Raw genomic sequence first — 22184 nt, 5'->3', positions numbered from 1 at the left:
TAAACTAATACAATGTTATGTGCCAATTATATCTCAATAAAACTTGGGTGGGAGGAAGAATTGTTGCTCTTTGGAGGCCATTTGCTCCCCAGTACACACCCCAAAGCCCAGTGCTCTATTGCTTGAGGATTATTTTTGACACTTATTTAATACATAGATTGAAAGACTGTGCCCCTAGAGATTCTGATTCATTAAGTCTGGGGTGAGGCCAGGAAATGTATATTTTCACAAGCTTCCCAGTGATTCTGATGTAAGGCCAGGATTGAGAGCCATTGGAACAGACGGCCTTTTAAAGTTCCTGAAACGGAGTCCTCGGGACTCATTGGGTGGGCACGTGCTGCCCTCTAGTGCCTCTAGCTGCTTGCTACACTTCTGCGTAGCGCAGTAACCTGCTGTGAAGCGCTGGTGGTCTTGCAGATACTACTCTGGGGTGTGTCCAACTCTTCCTGTCCAACTCTTGGGCATTAATAAAAATGCTAGCATATAAAAATGTTGCTTCTGAATGGAAGCAGCTATGCCTCTGTCCCCATCACCTGAGACATCTAAGGTATTCACTAGTGTTTTCTGAGAATGAGACACAGCAAAACTCCTAAGTAAGGCTTGTGTGGAGGGACAAAATCACATCAGTGTCCTGTCAGGATTTTTCTTTATCGGGCTGTGATATGACCCATGGTGCATATGAACCAGTAATCACGAACAGTTTCCTGAAGAAATTCTACTATTACAGTAATTGTGGCACTGGAGCATTATCATGCAAGCAGGGTCCAGCTTTACCAAGTTTTCTAGAAACAGACGAATCTGAATCCTTTACAGTTGTGCAACCCTCCAGAGTCCACAGAGGCCTTTGATGTACTTCATCTCCCTTGTTTGCCGTTCAGGATACACCAGGAGGCAGGAAGGGCAAAGCTGAAGGTCCACGCCCACATCATTAAAAGCAACAGTGGCCATCATCAAAAAATCTACAAACAGTAGATGCTGGAGAGGGTGTGGAGAAAAGGGAACCCTCTTGCACTGTTGGTGGGAATGTAAATTGGTACAGCCACTATGGAGAACAGTATGGAGGTTCCTTAAAAAACTAAAACTAGAACTACCATATGACCCAGCCATCCCACTACTGGGCATATATCCTGAGAAAACCATAATTCAAAAAGAGACATGCACCACAATGTTTACTGCAGCTCTGTTTACAATAGCCAGGACATGGAAGCAACCTAAGTGTCCATCGACAGATGAATGGATAAAGAAGATGTGGCACGTATATACAATGGAATATTACTCAGCCATAAAAAGAAACGAAATTGAGTTATTTGTAGTGAGGTGGATGGACCTAGAGTCTGTCATACAGAGTGAAGTAAGTCAGAAAGAGAAAAACAAATACCGTATGCTAACACATATATATGGAATCTAAAAAAAACAAACAAAAACAAAAAAAACTGGTTCTGAAGAACCTAGGGACAGGACGGGAATAAAGATGCAGACGTAGAGAATGGACTTGAGGACATGGGGAGAGGGAAGGGTAAGCTGGGATGAAGTGAGAGAGCGGCATGGACATATATATACACTACCAAATGTAAAATAGCTAGTGGGAAGCAGCCGCATAGCACAGGGAGATCAGCTCGGTGCTTTGTGACCACCTAGAGGGGTGGGATAGGGAGGGTGGGAGGGGAGACGCAAGAGGGAGGAGATATGGGGATATATGTATACGTACAGCTGATTCACTTTGTCATACAGCAGAAACTAATGCACCATTGTAAAGCAATTATACTCCAATAAAGATGTTAAAAAAAAAAAAAAGACAGTGTGTGGACTTCCCTGGTGGTGTAGTGGTTAAGAATACGCCTGCCAATGCAGGGGACACAGGTTCGATCCTTGGTCTGGGAAGATCCCACATGCCACGGAGCAACTAAGCCCGTGTGCAACAGCTACTGAGACTGTGCTCTAGAGCCCACGAGCCACAACTACTGAGCCCACGTGCAACAACTACTGAAGCCCGTGCGTCTAGAGCCCATGCTCCGCAACAAGAGAAGCCACCACAATGAGGGGCCCGCGCACCGCAGCAAAGACCCAACGCAGCCCAAAATAAATAGATTAAATAAATTAATTTAAGAAAAAAGAAATGATCCATTAAAAAAAGAAAAATGATGGTGTGTTCATTACATGAATGTGCCCTTGTTTAGGAAGACGCTGATCCCACTGTCCTATCCACACAAGCACCCTGTCAGTGGGTACCAAATCAATAAGTAAACCAGTACTAAAAGTCTACTCTGCAGAAAGGCATAAGATTGTCATTTGACTCCACCTCAGCTCTGAGACAGAGGAGCAAGGGTGGATAAGTTGCTATAGAGCAGTTTGCAGCATATGGTTTTAACAGTTTGGTGGGATGACAGTGGCTGTGGATTATCTGTTAAGTAAATAGTATACTTGTTGGAGCTGGTGCCGATGTTGCCAAATTTGGTGATTTTGTCTGGGGCAAAGAGGTCAGGCTAATGGAAGACTAAGCAGTGTTGCAGCAGTAGCTGCAGGAAGCAGGAGCTGGTTGTGTAGGAGATACAGTGTTCTATGCACCTCCTCTTCATTCCATTGGTAACCCTGGGGTTCTGGGGATGGCCGAACGAGCAGCATCTGACACTGGACCTATAAGACTGAATGAAGTTTATTAATTACCTACATTCATAGTCCAGGGAAGGAGGACCCCAAGCACCACGCAGTGCCATACCGGGTCAGGTTAACGGGAGACTGAGAACCTTTGCAGCAGCATAGAGGCCGGCAGCAGCTGCAGGAAGCTGGAGCTTGGTTTGATAGGAATAACAACAGTAATAAAAGATTCAAGCCACTTTGTACGTATCTTGATCTACTGCTAAAAAGCTGATGCAAGATGCTTTTTCACTGATTATTGTTTACCTGTCATGCAGTGCTCTTTAGTTGGAAAAGTCTTCTCATTCCTGTATTATGGAATTTACACGTTCAGGAAAGATGTTGAAATGGCTCAAATTCATCCCGTCTTCAGGGTGAGACTCTTCTTAAATTATCTTAAATGTAAGGATCTATTTTGTATTTATTTTGTTCTGTAAAAAAAGGGCATTTAAGAAAAACATTCACTAATCCATTTTTTTGCCAAATTATTTTCAGAATATTCTTCCTTATAGGTAGCAAAAAATCCCCTCATGCTAACGATTGGGTTTTCTTGGCCTTTTGTTTTTTAAATTGTGGTAAAATATACTCAATATAAACTTTACTATTTTAACCACTTTTAAGTGTACTTGTCACTGACATTAAGGACATTCACAGTGCTGTGCAACCATCACCACCATCCGTTTCCAGAACTTTTTCATCATCCCATACAGAAACTTTGTACCCATTAAATAACTCCCTACACCTCTCTTTCCCAACTCCTAGTAAGGCTGGTTCTTGATTCAACTCTTAATAATGTGGGTTCTTGATTGTGAATTAATCTTGTCTTTGAAACTAGGTTTTTAAGTGTCTTGAGAGCAGGCAGGTAACATAACTCAAATGTCTTTGTACCTTTGACACTGTCCAGCTTAGGGATGAGACTGGGAGGACTCCTTCTTTAACTCTCAGTAAGTTATTTAAAAGAACAGAAGCTATGTCCTTTCCTTGACACATTAATCACTGTTCTTTTCCTGAACCTCTTGATACTGACCACCTATTGCCTATGGCATCAAAACCTTCACTGTCCAAGACTTAACAAGACAATGTGTGCACTGTCCTCTTGTGTGGTTTTTTTTTTTTTTTTTTTTTTTTTTTGCGGTATACGGGCCTCCCGCTGCGGAGCACAGGCTCCGGACGTGCAGGCCCAGCGGCCATGGCTCATGGGTCCAGCCGCTGAGCGGCATGTGGGATCCTCCCGGACCGGGGCACGAACCCGCGTCTCCTGCATCGGCAGGCAGACTCTCAACCACTGCGCCACCAGGGAAGCCCCTCCTGTGTGTTTTCTAGTTATCTTCCCAGTACAGGTGATATAGTTCATGGAGTTCCTCTGTAGTAGGAGGAAGAGAGACAGTAGCCACTGTCTGTTTTAGGGCAGACTCAGTTATCTGGGGATAGATGCCAGACTGTTATCTGAAAGAAGAAGGCTGAGCCAACAGGATATAGAGAATAGAGCATGAAAGAGTATTTGCTTCCTGTGACTTGGCACCTTTAGGGTCAGGCTCTGCACTGTGTCACATGAGTTTCTCCTAGACAAATAAAGGTCTGTGATGCTATGCATGACGGGAAACAGGAGGGCTTTGTGATGCAGTCTACTGGTCTGGTTCTGTGCTCTGTGAGGCAGAGATGATAGGTCTAGAATTTGGAGGCATTAGGTTCTAAGACCCTGAAAGCCTAGGAAGCCTAGAAAGGGGGATGGCTAGTGAGGTTTAGGTTATGTTGAGGCCTACCTTTATTCTGTGGGATGTTGGATATCCTCTTTACATTTATGGCTGCATCATCATTATTGCATTAATTATTTGGCAAGTGAGAAAGAATCACCAAGATTTAAGATTGGGACCTAGGGCTTCCCTGGTGGCGCAGTGGTTGAGAGTCCGCCTGCCGATGCAGGGGACACGGGTTCGTGCCCCGATCCCGGAAGATCCCACATGCCGTGGAGCGGCTGGGTCCGCGAGCCATGGCCGCGGAGCCTGTGTGTCCGGAGCCTGTGCTCCGCAACGGGAGAGGCCACAGCAGTGAGAGGCCCGCGTACAGCAAAAAAAAAAAAAAAAAAAAAAAAAGATTGGGACCTAACAGGAGCTGCTGCTGGGTAGGGAAACACTATGACTACGACTGAACCAATTAAGCCTTAAACAAGGTTTTATCCCCTCACTGTCTCTTGTTACTCTTAACCCCTTACCCCTGTTTTTTTTTTTTTTTTTTTTAATGGAGGAAGTTTCCTCATTGGATCCCAGAACAGCTTCATATTTGGGTGATTCTTCTGGTTGGTGGACATTTAGGGCCTTGGATGGCTAAAGTCCTTTGGCTACTGTGCCACCCATCCTTTATTCTGTTCTTCCCTTTCTCTTGTCTTATCCTGATCTCTCCACAGAACTTGTTCAGGGAATGGGGGTGGGGGTATGGAGTATGAAGAGCCTAAAAATGAATTAGAAATAAGAGAAAGGAAATGATGGTGTGAAAAAGGTAGAGTAGGAAAAAGCAAGGTAGGAGAATGTGTAAAATTGGAACACAGAAAAAGCTAGGGAAATATTTGCAGGTTTTGTCTCAGTTTAGACATGAAAAGAAGAGAGCACCCCAGCTTCACACTCTCTTTTGCCTTTCAGCGTCACTGGAGCGTCAAACAAAGGGCTAAAGATAAAACATCAAGAGGTAATGTCCCAGTCTCTGCTCTGACTTCTCTCCACTGTGGGTGAGCCTCCCATGAACCCTGTCCCTCAATGACCCCTGGTGCCAGGCACCAAGTGCTCTAACCACTGAAGGCCCAGTTCCCCAAGTGGACAAATTCTCCCAGAAGACTTTTTTGGGTGGGAAATCAGAGCCTGGGAATATTCCAGAATTCTCCACCTTACCCCTGGGAGTGAAGAGGAAGTAGGGGAGTGAGTAAGTAAGGGCTCTGTCCTTAACTGTGTCATTTACTAGTTTTATGACCCAGTGAACGTCGCTTCAGCTCTCAGTCTTGTTATCCATAAAATGGGCACGATGGTGCTGTCTCACTCACAGTGTGGTTGTGAAGGTCACAGGAGATTAGGTCCAGGAGAGCACGTCATACCTGGTTAAGTTGTAGTCAGACGTGCGTCAGAGCACTGGCTGTTGGGGTTTGCAGTCTCCTGTCATTCAAAGATCTCCAGCTTCCTGTCGGATGTCCCTGAATCCTCTCCCGTTCCATGTAACACTGTCTCCTGGTTTCTCAGCTAGGAGACTTTCCCGGGAAGAAGCTGAGAAGCCATGGGAGCTGCTGTCTGTCATGAGAAGGTGATCTCTTGCTCTTTGCAGTCTCCCAACTCCCAGCCTGGCCTGTGATCATTTCTCCACTTGGCCTGGGGCAGGGTTGGGGAGGAGCATAATGGCTGGGAGGTAGCCAGACACAGTGGAGCCTGGACACTGGTTGAGGGTTCCCAGAGGAGAGGGTGGGATCCGACGTCTCAGGAGACAGGAGTCCTGCAGTTCTGCTCTGGGCTAGGCTCACGGAGGTCCTGGAATTCAGGATTTGACTAGTGCAGGATTTAAAACTACATGGGTTTTCACTCAACCACAAGACAAGTTAGGAGGCTAGATAATTAAGTGCATAAATCAGTCATCATTTACATATTCTCTTTACAGCTAGACCCTTTCAAGGGCAGACCCCTGGACCCTGCTGACATACCTCCTCTGGTTTTATCTTCAGGGAGGCCAGTTCCTGGGACAGCCCTCAGGCAGGAGCTTGTCATATTATCCCCCTCTTAAGATGTCTAGAGAATAGGGATTGGCTTCCAAGAGATGTTGTGTATGCCCTGTAATCCCCAGAATGCAGAGTTCCCACAAGGACCTCCGTAGCCCCAAATGAGGTTGACTCCAGGTTCTATCTGGTGATGTTCCTGGTGCTGCACCATCAGGTAACCATGGGCTCCCCCATCTGCCTGGTTGCCTTCTAGTTCAGCTTCTCAGCACAGGTCAGCAGAGAACTCACCCACCTCCCAGGCTCTCAAGGCCCTGCGTTCCTTTCAGTTGTCTGAGACTTTGTCCAACAAGCCCCAGGCTCTCAGCCCAGCACACCATAACTTGCCAAATGACATTTCCCTAGGAAGACAAGTAGATGAGTAAACACCCAGTGGGTGCAGGCCTCAGAGTTTACAGGGCTAAGGGGGGCAGTGTCAATCTCCAGGCCACACACTTGAAAAGAGGCAGATGTCATTCCATCAGTTACAAATGGTTGCCATGTTTCCCTTCCCAGGCAGGACTGGCTTCCTCAGGAGGGGAGCGTGCGGCAGATCCTGTGTGCAGATCCCTGCTGCCAAACCTGCAACGCTGTGGCTCTGGAGATTCAGCAGGCGGTGGTGGGTGAGAACACTCTGATCTCCCCCACTTCAGGGGGGTCATCGCAGGGCTCTTCTTGCCTAGAGGTTTTGTCCATGTCTAATGTGTCTTTTGAACAGAGTCTGGAGCATGGCCCACACTCCAAAGACCTTTCACTTCCATCTGCTACCCTCACAGTGTCACAGAAATCCTTAACCCAGTCAGCTGCGCAGTCAACTGGTGCAGCCAGCATCCACGATTTCTGGGCTGAACACCTCATGCTAAGGCAGGGATTTCAAGTGCCAGAGGTGCCCAGGGGCCCAGAGACTATGTTTTCTTCAAGGATTGAGGAACCTAGGGTTTCAGTGAAGCTGCAGGAGATGATGCAGAGCAACCTCAACCTTGTCTGTGAGAACCAAGGCCATCAGCTTTTAAATTCCCAGGTCTCTCCGCTGACCCTGAACCAAGAAATTACTACCCTGATACATCCTGTGGCCTTGCAGACGGTCACTGTCCTCCCTGCCCACCTGCCGTCCCTGAGTCCTGAAGTCCTGAGGCTTCTTGAGCTACATGTAAAAAAATGGATGCATTTCCAGAGGTGGGGGCTCCCCAGACGTGTGGAAGAGTCTCTGAGGCAGCTTATGCCAAATCCACCATTATTTTACCAACCTGTATATAACCAACCAGTTTCTTTCATTCAGAATGATACTTCTCAGTTCTCTGTTGAGAGATTTGGGACCATTTCATACCAGAACTGGGGTCCATGTATGGCTGGCCAGCCTACCCAGGCCTTCTGGGTTTCTGAATGGTCCATTATGGACCCAGAACAAATACACTGTTACCAGCAAATCCCAAACCATATGGCTCTTGCCTTGCCCTCTTCAGCCCTTAAGGAATTAAGTGGCCTTTATCTAATGCCTGGGCAACAGGCTAATGACTCAGTGGGCCATGTGCAGCTGAAATATAGCCAGCTATTCTGTGGTCTTCCTTCTCTGCACAGTGAGTCCCTGGGTGACGCCTTCTTGGGTTCTCAAGGCCTCTCCATGAATGAGAACATGTCCAAGCCCCGCTTAAAGGACCCTTTTTTTTTTTTGCATTTTTTTAATTAGTTTCTGCTTTTTTTTTTTTTTCAAGACTTAAATGAATCAAGTGTTTATTAGCTGTTGTAGTTTTTTTTTCTTTCTTTTTTTTTATTAGTTTCTGCTTTATAACAAAGTGAATCAGTCATACATATACATCTGTTCCCACATCCCTTCCCTCATGCATCTCCCTCCCTCCCACCCTCCCCATCCCACCCCTCCAGGCGGTCACAAAGCACCGAGCTGATCTCCCTGTGCTCTACGGCTGCTTCCCACTATCTATCTACCTTACGTTTGGTAGTGTATATATGTCCATGCCTCTCTTTCGCTTTGTCACAGCTTACCCTTCCCCCTCCCCATATCCTCAAGTCCATTCTCAAGTAGGTCTGTGTCTTTATTCCCGTTTTACCCCTAGGTTCTCTTCAAGGAACTCTCCTTCCTCCCTCTGCCGCCTAAAACTCCACCCCAGTCAGCTCCACCCTCTTTTCTGTCTTCTCAGAATTGGGTTGCTCCATCTGACCACCAACAAGCTCAGATCAGTGTCCCATTTCTGACCCTGGATGAGTGTGAAGCCTTGGAGTGGTACCTGCTGCAGAGGCAGCTCCAGCTTCAGTGGGACTGGCCACATGTTTCCCAGAGAGATCAACACACCCAGAGCCCTGTGCAGTATAAGCCCTGTGACAAAGCCCAGTCTTCTGAGACTGTGAAAACTTCCTGGCCAGGGCATCCCATCTCAGTCCTCACAAGAGAGCCATTCTTCCCGCAGCAGCATGCCAGGAGGCAGCTGGAATTCCACCTCCAGAGACAGTTGATTCACCACCGCCGGGGCCTGCCGCAGAAGATCCAACAGTCCATTCAATTGTTCCTGTCCCCCACTAACCAGCAGACTATGTCCCGGAGCAGCACATCCCTAGACAGTGTGAATGGTCCCCGGCCTACATCTCTAGAGGCCGCTGGGGCTGATGACCCATTCTCACCCATTGTGGACCCAGTGACAGTCCCCATGCCACACTTGTTTGACCAGACCAAGGCAATATTGCAGAGCCATATCGACTCCAAATGTGGGCAGATTCACCAGGGCAACATCCCTGCCTGTGTATGTAGCTCTTGGGAGTGCATAATTCCTGGGGGCCTGGAAGTGGCTCCCTTCACCTGCATCCCAGAAAGCAAGCCCCTGGAACTACAGGCAGCAAGTGACTCGGACCTACAACAGAAAATTACACCCTGGATGCCAACGGCCCTTGATCAGCAGCAACAAACCTCACCAGACGCTGTCATTGAACGTCCTAAGCTGCTCCGAGCCCTGTCCGAGGGAGCCATTGAGAAACTGGAGACAACTTTACGGCACAAGTGTCTGGCCGCCTTGTTAGGGCTGCCGGCTCTTCATTATGTGGCTCTCTCTAGGGTCGTGGCCCCAGCAGTCACTTCCCAAGCTATGATCACAGAGATGGTACCTAGGGCCTATCAAATTCCCAACAGAACCTCTGACTCAGATGACCTCACCTGAAGAGCAGGGTCTAAGTCCTGGGTCAGGCTTTCAAGATGCCAACAAGGCTTGTGCAGACATTGCAGATGAATTCCAGGCTGAAGTGCAGGTGGAAGAAGTAATTGAGATGGTGCCTCTAGAAAGTCAGACAGAGCCTGCGAGGCCCTCCTCACTTGGAGAACACATCTTGGCCAAACTAAATTTCCATCTGAGAAAGAAGAGGCTAGAGATACAACTGGGAATTCCCATAAAGGCAAGGAAGTCCAGGAAACAACTTGTAGCAACCTCAGAGAACATATGCACACAGGAGTCTCTACAGGAGTCTCTTGGGAGTCTAAACAACCAAGGAAACACACTGCTCCAGGAACTCCCCATCCCACGAGATATGCCACATGCCCCAGATCCAGAATGCCTCTATCTCAAAGAACAGCTGGCCACTGAGTTGAAGGCAGTGTATCAGAAACAGAAGCAACCCAGTTCCAGTGCAGTATCCCATGGTTCTGTCCACTGGGCCTCCAATATCTCGCAACCCAGTGGGGACCTGACAGAGGCCCAGGTGCTTTGTCGTCAGCTGGAGGCCAGTGTGAACAACCGCAGCCTGAAGGAGCCCTGGAGCCCTGAGCCCCAAAGCCCTGACAAGAGCAAGGACTTAGCCCAAGTACCCACACTGGCAGAAAAGAGAGAGGAACCAGGCAAACCCAAATCAGCCGGGGACCACAGAGAAGGGGATGCCGGGTTTGCAGTCTCCTCCACAAGAAAGAAAAGCCACTCTGCTGAAACCGAGAGGCCAGAAGGGATGCTTCTGAATGGGACACCCTGCAGCCCCTGTCGACGGAGACATCGCTTTCACCCTGGTGCTCCCTGTCAACACAGTCCCCAGCATCGCCCTCAGCTTAAACTCCCAGAGCTACCTCCTGGAGTCCCTGGGGGGAAAGACTCTGAGAAGAATGACCTGCAAGACAGTCAAGCCAAGCTCAATGTCATCCTCAAACCAGCAAGGGTTCCTGAGAATGCCCAGCCTGTGGTGCCTCAGGTGTCACAGGGCCAGCCTTTCCTGGGCCAACTCACTCCGGGTAAGCCGTTGCAGGGCCAAACTTTACAAGGTCAGGTTTTTCAGGGGCAGGTGATGCAAGGCCGTACTCAAAAGAGGCCCAGCTTTTCAGAATCTGGCTGGAGAAATAAGATGAAATCTTTTCTGCACTTTATTAACCCCAAGACAAAAGGCAAAGGGCATGAGGAGTCCATGTCCTCCACATCTGAGAAAGTGGCCAACACCAGAAAAGAAAATGTGGAAAAGAGCCTGGCTTCAGCCAGAAGTCCCAAGGGGCAAACTAAGATGGAGAAGACAAGAGGGGACCCTAAGGCCCAGTTTCTGCCCACTGAGAAGCAGGTGGGCTTGGCGTTCTTGGATGTGCCCCACTCCCCAGACAGTAAGCTCCGGCACCGCCCCTGCTCCCATCAACTCCACTCTGCCTCAGTCCTGGGCATCCCCTGCCGCTGCCCTCGGCACTGCACTGTCCTCGAGTGGCTTGTGTCACCCAACCAGGGAACCCACCCTAATTCCCAACTCTCACCTCGGAGGGAAGCACTGGTCTGCTCAAGAAGACCCAGCTCAGTCAAGAGACTTTGTAGTCTATCCAACGTCAGCATTCCTTGAAGAGGACTGCTACTGTCATTTTCATTGATGTGCAGGTGGACAGAGGTGCCACCCAAAATACACTGTATATCTCTAAGCAGAGAGGTGTCTGTCTGCTCCTTCTCTCCACTGCGGTGTGTTCAGGGAAGGCATAAGGGAGGTAAATGTCCTTCCTATCTGGGGAAGGGGCTTTAACCCACACTTAAGCTGGGTAGCATTCCACCCCACCCCCACCCTGGACTACGGGTAAAGGGACTTGAACAGAGAAGGAAGGCCCTTGTCTAAGGTACATTGAAGGTAGAGGTCAGGCTTGAATTTTATCATGGTGTCCTTTGGCCCAGAGGAGCAATGTGGACATGAGGCTAGAACTGTCAAGGAGGAGTGGCCAGGAATCTCACAGGCAAAATTCACTGATGACTTCTGTATGTGCCCACACTCTGGAAGGGAGGTTTTTAGGAGAGTGCCAGTGTTCCAGCCTTGAGCAGGTGCTATGTGTTTATCAACAGCATATAGGTAATATGACAACAGTCAAAAGCAAATGATAGAGTCTCCCCTCTCTGCTCCCTGTTGGTTATTGGTTAGATATTTCTGGAGAACTCACTTGGGAGGCTGCTGTAGCTCTCTTGCCTCTATCCCACCTCCACTGTCTATCAGCTGCATGGACTGAATGACACTGGGAATGAAGATCCCAGTAGAACATGGAGAGGGGCTGGTCCCCACTCCCAAGGGTAGGCAGGGAGAGAAGCAGGGAGGGAGAGCATGTAGATGGAGGTCTGAATATCTGGGGTAGAAGTTGACATGTTCCTGAAGAGGGCATGATAAGAGAAAAGGCTGGTTAGCTGTGCACTCTAAAGAGCCTTGAGCCAGGAAGCCAACCCAATACCCAAGTGCTTTTAGGGGATGGAGATGAATAAACTGAGTTTTGGTTTGTTGTCCATAGTGTGATGAAGAGCAGTGAGTTGAGCCTTGTTTTCAAAGGCAATGCATATTAATTTACAATTTCTGAATACTCACCCTCAACCCCACAAAACTGTTTTCCAGTGTCAGGGATTGGTATAACTATAAATCTGTGTTTTTGCTCAGCTCAAACATGAAGTCAATGACTGTGTTCTAATCTTGATATATCTCAACTTTGCCCCCTTTTTTCTGTGTTTACTGCCTCTGCTTGTTAGATTACTCATCCATTCTTGCCTAAATAATACAATAGTGTCTCATATCCCCAGGGCTTAGGATAGTGGTGGCATAATAATACCTTAATAGTACTTGAATTGAAAGTCTGGGCTTAGGAGGCAGACAAATCATTACATTAGTGTGATGAGTGCTATGGAATAGGGAATGCTGACACACGATTACTGGGTACTCAGCTCATGAGGACCTCAGGTCACAATAAAAACAACCTTGATTATGCTGTACACCTTAAACTTATACAGTGCTGTATGTCAATTATATTTCAAAACTGGACAAAAAAGAATTTAAAAAATAATTTTGAGAAATATCTTAACACTCAGTTAAAATATTTACTTACTATATGCAAGGGACCATAGCTAACGTGACAAAGACACAGGACTTGCACAATGGAGCTCATGATTGCATGGGATAGTCTCACATGCCCAAATTGTCTAATCAACACATATACTTGAATGTCCAATATTCACCTCAAACTATAGAACAAAGAACTCCTGATTCCCTGCTCCAAGCCATCATCTAATGACACATATGAAACATTCTCCAATCACAGTATTCACAACATCACTTAATGGCAGCTCCATCTTTCTAGCTGTTCAGGACAAAAACATTGGTGTCATCCTTGACATTGTTTCCTTAACTGTCCACATCCAGTCCATCCTGTTGTCTCTACCTTCTGAAATGAATTCAGAACATGACGACGTCTCTCACTCACTCTGCTGCTATGATTACTGCAGTAGCGTCATAACTAATCTCCCAGCTTCTGCCTGAGACCATACTTCCAACAGTCTATTCTCAGCACAGAAATTTGATGGTCCTCAGGGAAGGTCCTGGCTGTAGAAGACTAGATAGAAAGATAGATTAAGATTGAATGATGATGATGATGATGATGAAGATGAATATGAAGGAGGAAGAGGAGGAGAAGAATGAAAGAAAGGAAGAAAGGAAAGAAAAAAAGGAAGGAAGGAAAGAAGGAAGGAAGAAAGAGGGAGGGAGGGAAGGAAGGAAAGAAGGAAGGGAGAAAGATACGTAAAACCATGAGACTGGATAAGATCACCAAGGCAATGATTGTAAATGAAGGGAAGATCTAAAGACAGGCTCTGGGACACCCCAACATTAAGAATTTGGAGGACAAAGTAGGAACGAATAAGCAGAGACTGAGAAGTAGCAGCCAGTGAGGTAGGAGGAAAACCAGAAGAGTGTGGCATACTGGAAGGCAAGAGAGGAAAGTATTTCAAGGAGAAAGTGATTAACTGCATGAAAAGTCGCCAATCCACCAAGTAAGGTGAGGACTCAGAGTTGATCGTTAGATTTAACAACACAGAGATCATTCATGGCCTTGAGAAGAATAGACTCAGGTGAGAAGTGGAGGTAAAAGCATGACGGGAGTGGATTCGAGAGAGAGGAAGAGCAATTGGTGATAGCAAGTGTAATCAACTGCTTTAGGGAGCTTTGTTCCACAGAGGGGCAGAAAAATGAGATAGCATCAAGAGGGCTTTTTAAAGGTAGGAGATAGAGCATGTTGGATGTTGACGGAAAAGATCCAGTCTAGAGGAATAAACTGATGATGGAGGAGAGAGAGGGAGAAATGCTAGAGCAGTGTTGTGGTGCAGAAGTAACATAATAGGAATGAGTCACAGGTTGAAGGGTTGGCCTTGGCTAAAAGCACAGACGTTTCACTGATGGTAAGTAGAGACAAGGTGACAGTAATGTGGAGGGACTCTGTGTCTCGTGAGAAGAGTGGTTTTTCTACAATTAAGAGAGCAGGGCAAATACCTAAGGGGGTGAATGAGGAACTGGGAAGGATCATGGCTGGGGGGAGGGGCTGATACATAGAGCCAAAGCCGGAGACAAAATGGAATTCTGGAAGTTGCCATGGCAAGGTTTTTTATTAGGGCCTAAGGAGTTGATAGCATGTGAGCCCAGGTGGGCAGAAAAAAAAGTTGAAGTTGGTGATCACCTGGTAACAGGTATGGCATCCTAGTGTTCAGCCAGGGACCAGGGAGTTTTGGTGTTTGGAGGAGAGAACTGGGAAGCAGAAAGACAAAGAGGCTGCCCTGAGTGGATGGGAGGGAACTCTGTTTTGGACACCTCATTTCTCTCAGAAGTTGGCTCCTCTGTAGTCCCACTTTCTGACCTACCACAGAGGAGAGAGTAAGGGCAGGAAGTGCTGTGGCTTCCTCATGGTGTGGTATGGGGGACTGTGGGATGCCCCCGCCTCAGTGTTTCCTAAGGAAACCCAAGATGGCTCAACATACCATCAAACCAGGAGGTGGGGGCAGGAATCTCTTCCTCTGATAGGACTCAGCACTTAGCACAGTGTATCCACTGCTAGCAGGATGCAGAAAAGCCAGATGGGAAGAAGCATGAACGTGTCCCTCCTCTGAATGGTGATTCTGTGCCTAAGGGTTGGGGGCCCAGCCCCTGGGGGTAGAGAGATGAGCTGGAACCAAGACCTTCAGGATTCTCAAGTCTCAGCAGAGTTAAGAGCTGAGAGAATACAGGGTCAGAGCCTATAATTCATGCAGGATGTTGTAGAGGGATGAAGCCTTGCTCATTCCATCCTGTAACCCTAGCACAAGCCCCACCTTCCAGCTCCCCCTAGGCTCAAGAGGTAACATCAGAATGAAAACTCTCATGGCAGGGCACAAACTCAAGTATTTACTCTTCCAGAATTGGTGGTAGATTCTAGGAGTACATCAATGATTGCTTGGGAACTTTGGAGTTTCCTCTGCCCTCTGAGGTACCACATTGTCATGGCGAAAGGTTTTGACCTTCTGGAGCCCTTCTCCTGGTCTCTGAGGAAAGCATTTCAGAATTCTATAGAGAGAATTTAAGGCAACTGCCTTCCTGCAGTGGAGGAGAATGGCTTCTCCACAAAATCACTTCTGTGAAACACTAAGTCCTAGCGAACAGGGAGCGTGGCTGCTTCCTCTTTGTACCTTCTCACTGCAGCCCGCACAGAGAGGGCAACAAACACAGGACGGGCACAGGAATAAACCCCACAGAGATGCTGCATCCTGCACCATGTGAGAGAACAATAAGGATAATCTTATTTTAATAAGCCAAATCCTCTTAAATTTTATAAATATTTATAACACAAAAGTGTACAGATTTTTACACAAAATATCATGGGTTTGATTCTCATCAACATTTCTAGTCTTAATTTCTAGGATTAAAATCTGTTAACTCAAAAAGAAAACAATTTAAAATAACAGATTATCCTTGTGATTCTAACTTAAAGTATATAATTATATAAATGTTTTATTCATGTAAGCTGGGATTTACATCCTCACCACTCTGAGGTCTGTTTTTTCTCCTCCTCCATGCAAACACGGTAAGAAAATGACTGATTAGTATAACTCAATTACCAGTAAACAGGTGAATGCCTAATTTCTGGGTGCTATTTCCTTTTGTGTACCAGCTATCTCACTTTCCCTGGAGGTATTATGTACTTTCACACCTATATGTGTTTCTTCAGGCTTTTCTAGACACCCATTTCTGCTTGGAAAAACTTAACCCATCCTTTAAGGCACAACGGAAATGTGCCCTTGGCTGACGTTTTCCCCCTCCTCCTCTAGAAGCAGGGTTTTCTATGTCCTCTGTGGTGTTCTGCTTTCCCTGCCCTGAAATAGGTATGTATGACTGCCAATGGTAGGATCATGCATCCATAAAGGCACAGTGTCCGGTCCATAATAATCACTTAATACATGTTAACTTGAGCTAACCTAATGAGTTAAATTGGCATGAGGTAAATATGCTGACCAGCTAGATAAGAGATTACTCGGCCAACTCTTATTTAGGATCCCATAGAATCATAGATATTTGAAAGATAATCTAGCTGTGGTTCATATTTTTGTGTTTTATGGAGAATTTAATTTGAAGAAAAGTTTCTATGGCATAAAACAGCATGAAAGCCACTGATTCTGGACAAACTATTTTCAGATGAGTAAATTGAAGATTTTTTAATATAAAAATCTAGGTAATCTGATTTGAAAAATTAAAAGACCCAGCAATAAGGTTTTGTTTTTCATTCTTGAAAAGTGTCAATCTTCTGGAACTCACTCCAGTTTGCCACAGTCCTCACCATTCCCTAAAGTGTCCCTGATGCAGAAGCTAAGTATCGAGAGTAGCACTAAACTCCCAAAATGATGAGTCTGGCATACCATGGAAATACACCTGAGCTTCTCCCTGCATTTGTGTTACTTGCCTGTCACTGAAGGCAATTGAACTTGAGTCCTCAGATTTGCAATAGATGTGTTTCTATGAAGTATTGGGGAAAAATATTGTTTACAAATTAAACTTTATCTGAAATGTATGCAGTTTGCTATTCAGAGGAATCAACTGTAACTATAAACTAATTCTTTTGTACATCAAATGAGCACACTTGATTAAATTTCTATTCCCTTGACAAGAGCTACATCTTAGCCTGGCATATAATTCTGAGAGCTCAGCTTGTCCTATTAAAATTCTGTAAAAATTTCTTTCTTTTATTATCATGACATTTACTTTTGCACAGGAGAAGCTTGGGTTCAGTGTGATTATTCTTCCTTTGCAAGTAATCTTTTTGTTTGGCTTTCTTTTCCTGCATGGATAAGATCATAGTTCTTACAGTTTTTATCACGAAAATAAAACTGTTGCCAAGAAAATAAAACTGTTGCCAAGTTGAAGACTGAACAACATTAAATTAATTTTTGCCAGGGGCATGGTGAGCTCATTAGAGCTGTAGATTTGGAACTTTTTTTTTCACCCTAGCAAGTTTTCCTTTGTGTATATAGTTTTAAAAAACTTTTATTGGTGTATCGATTTCATGTAAAATTTATACATGCTAAGTGGTAAACAGTTCAATGATTTTTGGTTTCAGAACATTTTCATCATCCCCCAAAGTCCCTTTGTCCTCATTTGCAGTTAATCACTGCTCCCACTCACCCCAGCCCTAGCCAAGCTTGAGCCAGAAATATACTTGCCCCAGTTATGACCTCAACCTTGGGCAGGTATTGGCCCTCCTTAATCACTCATCACTGAGGTCATCACCTCCACCAACAACGCCTTTGGACATAGGTGTTGCCAACCACTCCACATGGAGTGAACTCCCTTCCACCAAAGCACAGCCTGCCTGCTGCCCTGGCAGAACCTTACTGAGCTGAAGGGGGTGGGGAGTGATTGGAGCTGCTTCAGCCGAGAATGCGTCAGACTCCCACTGTTGCTACTTAAAGTTCAGCTGTTTTTTAAGCACAAATGTTTCACAGATGATTGTTTGCACTTGTTTGGGGGAAAAGGATTTGCTGACCTCCTCAGCCATTAGCCAGGAGGCTCACTTTTATGTTGTTTTTCTCAATGATAGCAATTGCCAACTGATTGGAACTTTGTAATCTATGGCTGTCTCTTTTTATCATATCTTTATCTCTGTTCCTTCTGCTCTGCAGTGCCTTTGAGATGGGCTTTAGTTAGCTATTGCAAGGTTAGATTTCTTTAAGTTTGTGTTGTGTCCTTGCTCTCTACATTTTTACATCACTCTGGCATCTCGGTTCTATTTTTATTGTTTTTTTAAAATTAATTTTATAAAGTTACTTTTTTCTGTGTTTTTGCAAATGTGCTTTAAAATTTTTTATCTGATTTCATAGTATTAATAAGAATAATTTTTCTCTGTATTTTTGGAGCAAGAATATTCTTTGATTTTCAAATGCTGCATGTTATATAATTTTCCTGATTACTCAACCTGGAACAAAGAAGATACATTCCGGTCTGATATTTGCCAGCTGATAGGACCCATATTCTATTTGGATTTTCTCACCATCCACCAATGTACTGTCAGAATTCTCTTTCAGGAAATAAGCTAGAGGCCAAGCAGATGCACACATCCCTAGCATTTAAGTTTTAATATCTAGAAGACATTTATCCAGTTCAACATTACTTTATTGAGGCATGGCTTTGTTCCCATTGCCTGGTTTTCGAACTATGAGATAGTATATTTGTTACTGAAAACTTTGAATCAGCATGAAGCTCTTGCTTTGTTGGAAGTAGAGCATGGGGAATCCAGTCTCCAAAGTGGATTGCTTCCTCTTTCTGCCCCCACCTACTCATGCCTTGACACCACAGGGTACAATATTGATGGGCCCTTGAGCTCATGGCCAAGTTCAGTCACTGGGCGTTATAGGACTCCAGAGTGAATCTAGGAATGAAACACTGAAGAATCCTCAGGGAAGAATTTCCTTAGGGAGGAAGATTCCCCATCAGGAACTAGATCTCTAATATAATGGTTCATGTTTGTGGTTGTGTTGCTGTCTTTCAAAGACACTCATATGAGCTCACTGGCCCAACCACATTACAGTTAGAACTAATTCCTCCCAATGACTAAAAAACATCATTGATTTATATCTTTAGTTTCCTCTGCTATTGTGTTTTCCTACCACATTGGTATTAAGTCGGAGGGGAAAATTAGCAACCTGCTACCATATACTAAAAATATCCAAATATTGGCTAACTAATGAAATGTTTTCATGTTCAGAGGGAATTTTTTTCTATGACCCTTAAGATTTTTAGCTTAAATCCCTGAAAAATACATTTTCTGCTCTAGTTTATATACACAGAAGTATCTTGGAGGAGTGTGTGCTAGAGCAGCGAATATCAAATTTTAATATACAGTGCTTCTAAAACTTTAATGTGTGTATGAATCCCCTGGGGATGCTGTTAAAATGCAGATTCTGCAGTTCTCACAGGTTCCCTGGTGATGTGGATACCACTCTTAAGAGTACTACGGTGCTAGAAGACCTGGCATGCAATGTCCATGATTTGGAGCCCAAATCACTCATATTTGAATTACCATTCAGGAAGACACAAACAGGGAAAATTCTGCAACATCTCCATTTCCAGACTCACCAAGGGCCTAGTGCTCTGTGACCCCTGCCTCCAAAGCAGAGACTGTCACCAAAGAATTACTCCATCAATACTCGTGTGCCATTTCACATTCAGATATGACCTTTTTATCTGGGAGGAGACTGTTAGAGTAAGGAGGTGGCAACTAGAGATATGACTTATCATTTTCATGACACCAGTAATATTTATTTGTTTATTTTATTTATTTATTTAGTTGCCCTGGGTCTTAGTTGTGGCTTGCGGGCTCCTTAGTTGCGGCTCACCAGCTCCTTAGTTGTGGCACATAGGCTCCTTAGTTGTGGCATGTGAACTCTTAGTTGCAGCATGCATGTGGGATCTAGTTCTCTGAGCAGGGATCGAACCTGGGCCCCCTGAATTGGGAGCAGAGTCTTAACCACGGCGCCGCCAGGGAAGTCCCTTATTTGTTTATTTTAAAAAAGCTTCTAAAAGTTTGAGTTTGTTGTGTGCATAGCAGGTGGTGTGAAAATTCAGACAGTCCTCTGAGGCCATGGATACAGGAGGAGGAGATTACAGAGCTCCGAAAAGGATTTCTGAAAAGAATGCAATAATAGCCAAGGGTGTATTTGGAGCTATGGGAAAAGAAACTATGGTTAAAAAGGTTGGCTCTGCTCTAGAAGAGCTGAATTGTTGATGTTTTAGCATTCAATAAAAATAAATACCCTTATTGATTTGGAAGATTTAACAGTCAATAAAAATAAATGCCCCGGGACTTCCCTGGTGGCACGGTGGTTAAGAATCCACCTGCCAATCCAGGGGACACGGGTTCGAGCCCTGGTCCGGGAAGATCCCACATGCCAGAGAGCAACTAAGCCCATGCACCACAGCTACTGAGCCTGCGCTCTAGAGCCCGTGAGCCACAACTATTGAGCCCACGTGCCACAACTACTGAAGCCTGCACGCCTAGAGCCCGTGCTCTGCAACAAGAGAAGCCACCACAATGAGAAGCCTGCGCACCACAACAAAGAGTAGCCCTGCCCGCTGCAACTAGAGAAAGCCTGTGTGCAGCAATGAAAACCCAATGCAGCCAAAAATAAATAAATTTAAAACAAATAAATAAATAAATGCCCCATTGATTTGGACAATATGTTGTAGAAGACCCCTCAAAATAGATTCCGTTGTAGTTTTTTGTAGTCTTTTGCATGGTGTTAAACTTTGAAATCAGAGTTAATTTTCAGGATAAGACTGCTTTTATTCCCCTGCCTGCTTGTCATCCACTATATTCTACACCTCTCCTCCAGCATAATTACTTTCTTAGTCTAATATTTCTTTGGAGAATCTTCTTCATGATCGACAATTTCAGTTTTGGGTTATGCTGTAGCTCAGAATTACTAGGCATTTAGCTAGAAATGCCTAAAGAGTAAACTTGAGCCCTCACGTAAAACAGAGATAATGGTGTCATTTTCAGGGATAGTGCCATCTGAAACTAGCCTGCTGGGATTATTTGTCCAGTGGGTACAGGTAGGAAAGCAACGTGCCCAGGAAGCTTTAAAGGCCTTAGATGTTTGGAAAAAGCAGATTAACACAAGTACCACTGACACCAATTCTATAGCCTTGGACAAATCATTGTAGTGGTTTTGTTTGTTATTGGAGTATAATTGCTTTACAATGTTGTGTTATTTTCTGCTGTACAATGAAGTGAATGAGCTATATGTATACATATAGCCCTTCCCTCTTGGACCTCCCGCCCCCCCATCTAGATCATCATCTAGATCATCACAGAGCACCGAGCTGAGCTCCCTGTGCTATACAGCAGGTTCCCACTAGCTATCTGGTTTACACATGGTAGTGTATTCATGTTAAACCTAATCTCCCAATTCATCCCACCATCCCCTTTCCTCCCTGTGTCCACATGTCCATTCTCTACATCTGCATTTCTATTCCTGCCCTATAAATATGTTCATCTGTATCATTTTTCTAGATTCCACATATATGCGTTAATATACGATATTTTTCTCTTTCTGACTTATTTCACTCTGTATGACAGATTCTAGGTCCATCCATATCATTACAAATGACCCAGTTTCATTTCTTTTTATGGCTGAGTAATATTCCATTATATATATGTACCACATCTTCTTTATCCATTCATCTGTCGATGGACATTTAAGTTGCTTCCATGGCTATTGTAAATAGTGCTGCAATGAAATTGGGGTGCATGTGTCTTTTTTTTTTGCGGTACGCGGGCCTCTCACTGCTGCGGCCTCTCCCGTTGCGGAGCACAGGCTCCGGACATGCAGGCTCAGCGGCCATGGCTCACGGACCCAGCCGCTCCGCGGCATGTGGGATCTTCCCGGACTGGGGCACGAACCCGCGTCCCCTGCATCGGCAGGCAGACTCTCAACCACTGCGCCACCAGGGAAGCCCTGTCTTTTTGAATTATAGTTTTCTCAGGGTATATGCCCAGTAGTGGGATTGCTGGGTCGTATGGTAGTTCTATATTTAGTTTTTTAAGGAAACTCCATACTGTTCTCCATAACTAAAAATTAGATTGCATTTATGTCTTAAAATAGGTCAGCTCCTTAGGATAATGTTCAAGTTTTGTATATCCTCTACCAAAAAAACAATCTTTTAAGTATCTTTTGTCTTGCTTTTGTCTTACTTCTGTATCATTCTGATAAAGCATCGTCCAGTGGACCCTGCCCCAGCTGATCCAACTTCTGACTTCAGTCAGCAAGGGGTTTTTTTGCTTTTTCTTAAATATTTATTTATTTATTTGGCTGCATTGGATTTTCGTTGTGGCATGTGGGATCTTTCATTGCACTGCAAGTTGCAGCGTGGGCTCTTCATTGTGGTGCACGGGCTTCTCTCTAGCTGTGGAGCATGGGTTTTCTCTTCTCTAGTTATGGCACGGGTTCCAGAACACATGGGCTCTGTAGTTTGTGGCACGCAGGCTCTCTAGTTGAGGCGAGATCAGTAGTTGTGGCACGTGGGCTTAGTTGCCCTGCAGCACGTGAGATCTTAG

At 45.2% G+C, this 22184-nt stretch overlaps 1 protein-coding gene across 1 annotated transcript in view; it reads left to right on the top strand.

Annotated features, from left to right (window-relative positions):
* LOC309799833 (protein SPATA31F1-like) overlaps nt 1-12455 on the top strand; it is a 114447-nt gene extending 101992 nt beyond the window's left edge. Inside the window, 4 exon segments of the mRNA XM_082613426.1 lie at nt 5271-5919; nt 6878-8021; nt 8434-9474; nt 9476-12455. Of these exon segments, the coding sequence (XP_082469552.1) occupies nt 5807-5919; nt 6878-8021; nt 8434-9474; nt 9476-11161 (3984 nt within the window). The 5' untranslated portion in view covers nt 5271-5806 and the 3' untranslated portion in view covers nt 11162-12455.
* Nucleotides 12456-22184: the final 9729 nt, after the last annotated feature.

The sequence above is a fragment of the Mesoplodon mirus genome (assembly GCF_964341445.2).
Source record: "Mesoplodon mirus genome assembly, chromosome: 1".
Taxonomy (NCBI): domain Eukaryota; kingdom Metazoa; phylum Chordata; class Mammalia; order Artiodactyla; family Ziphiidae; genus Mesoplodon; species Mesoplodon mirus.
This window is presented reverse-complemented; position numbering and strand designations above follow the sequence as displayed.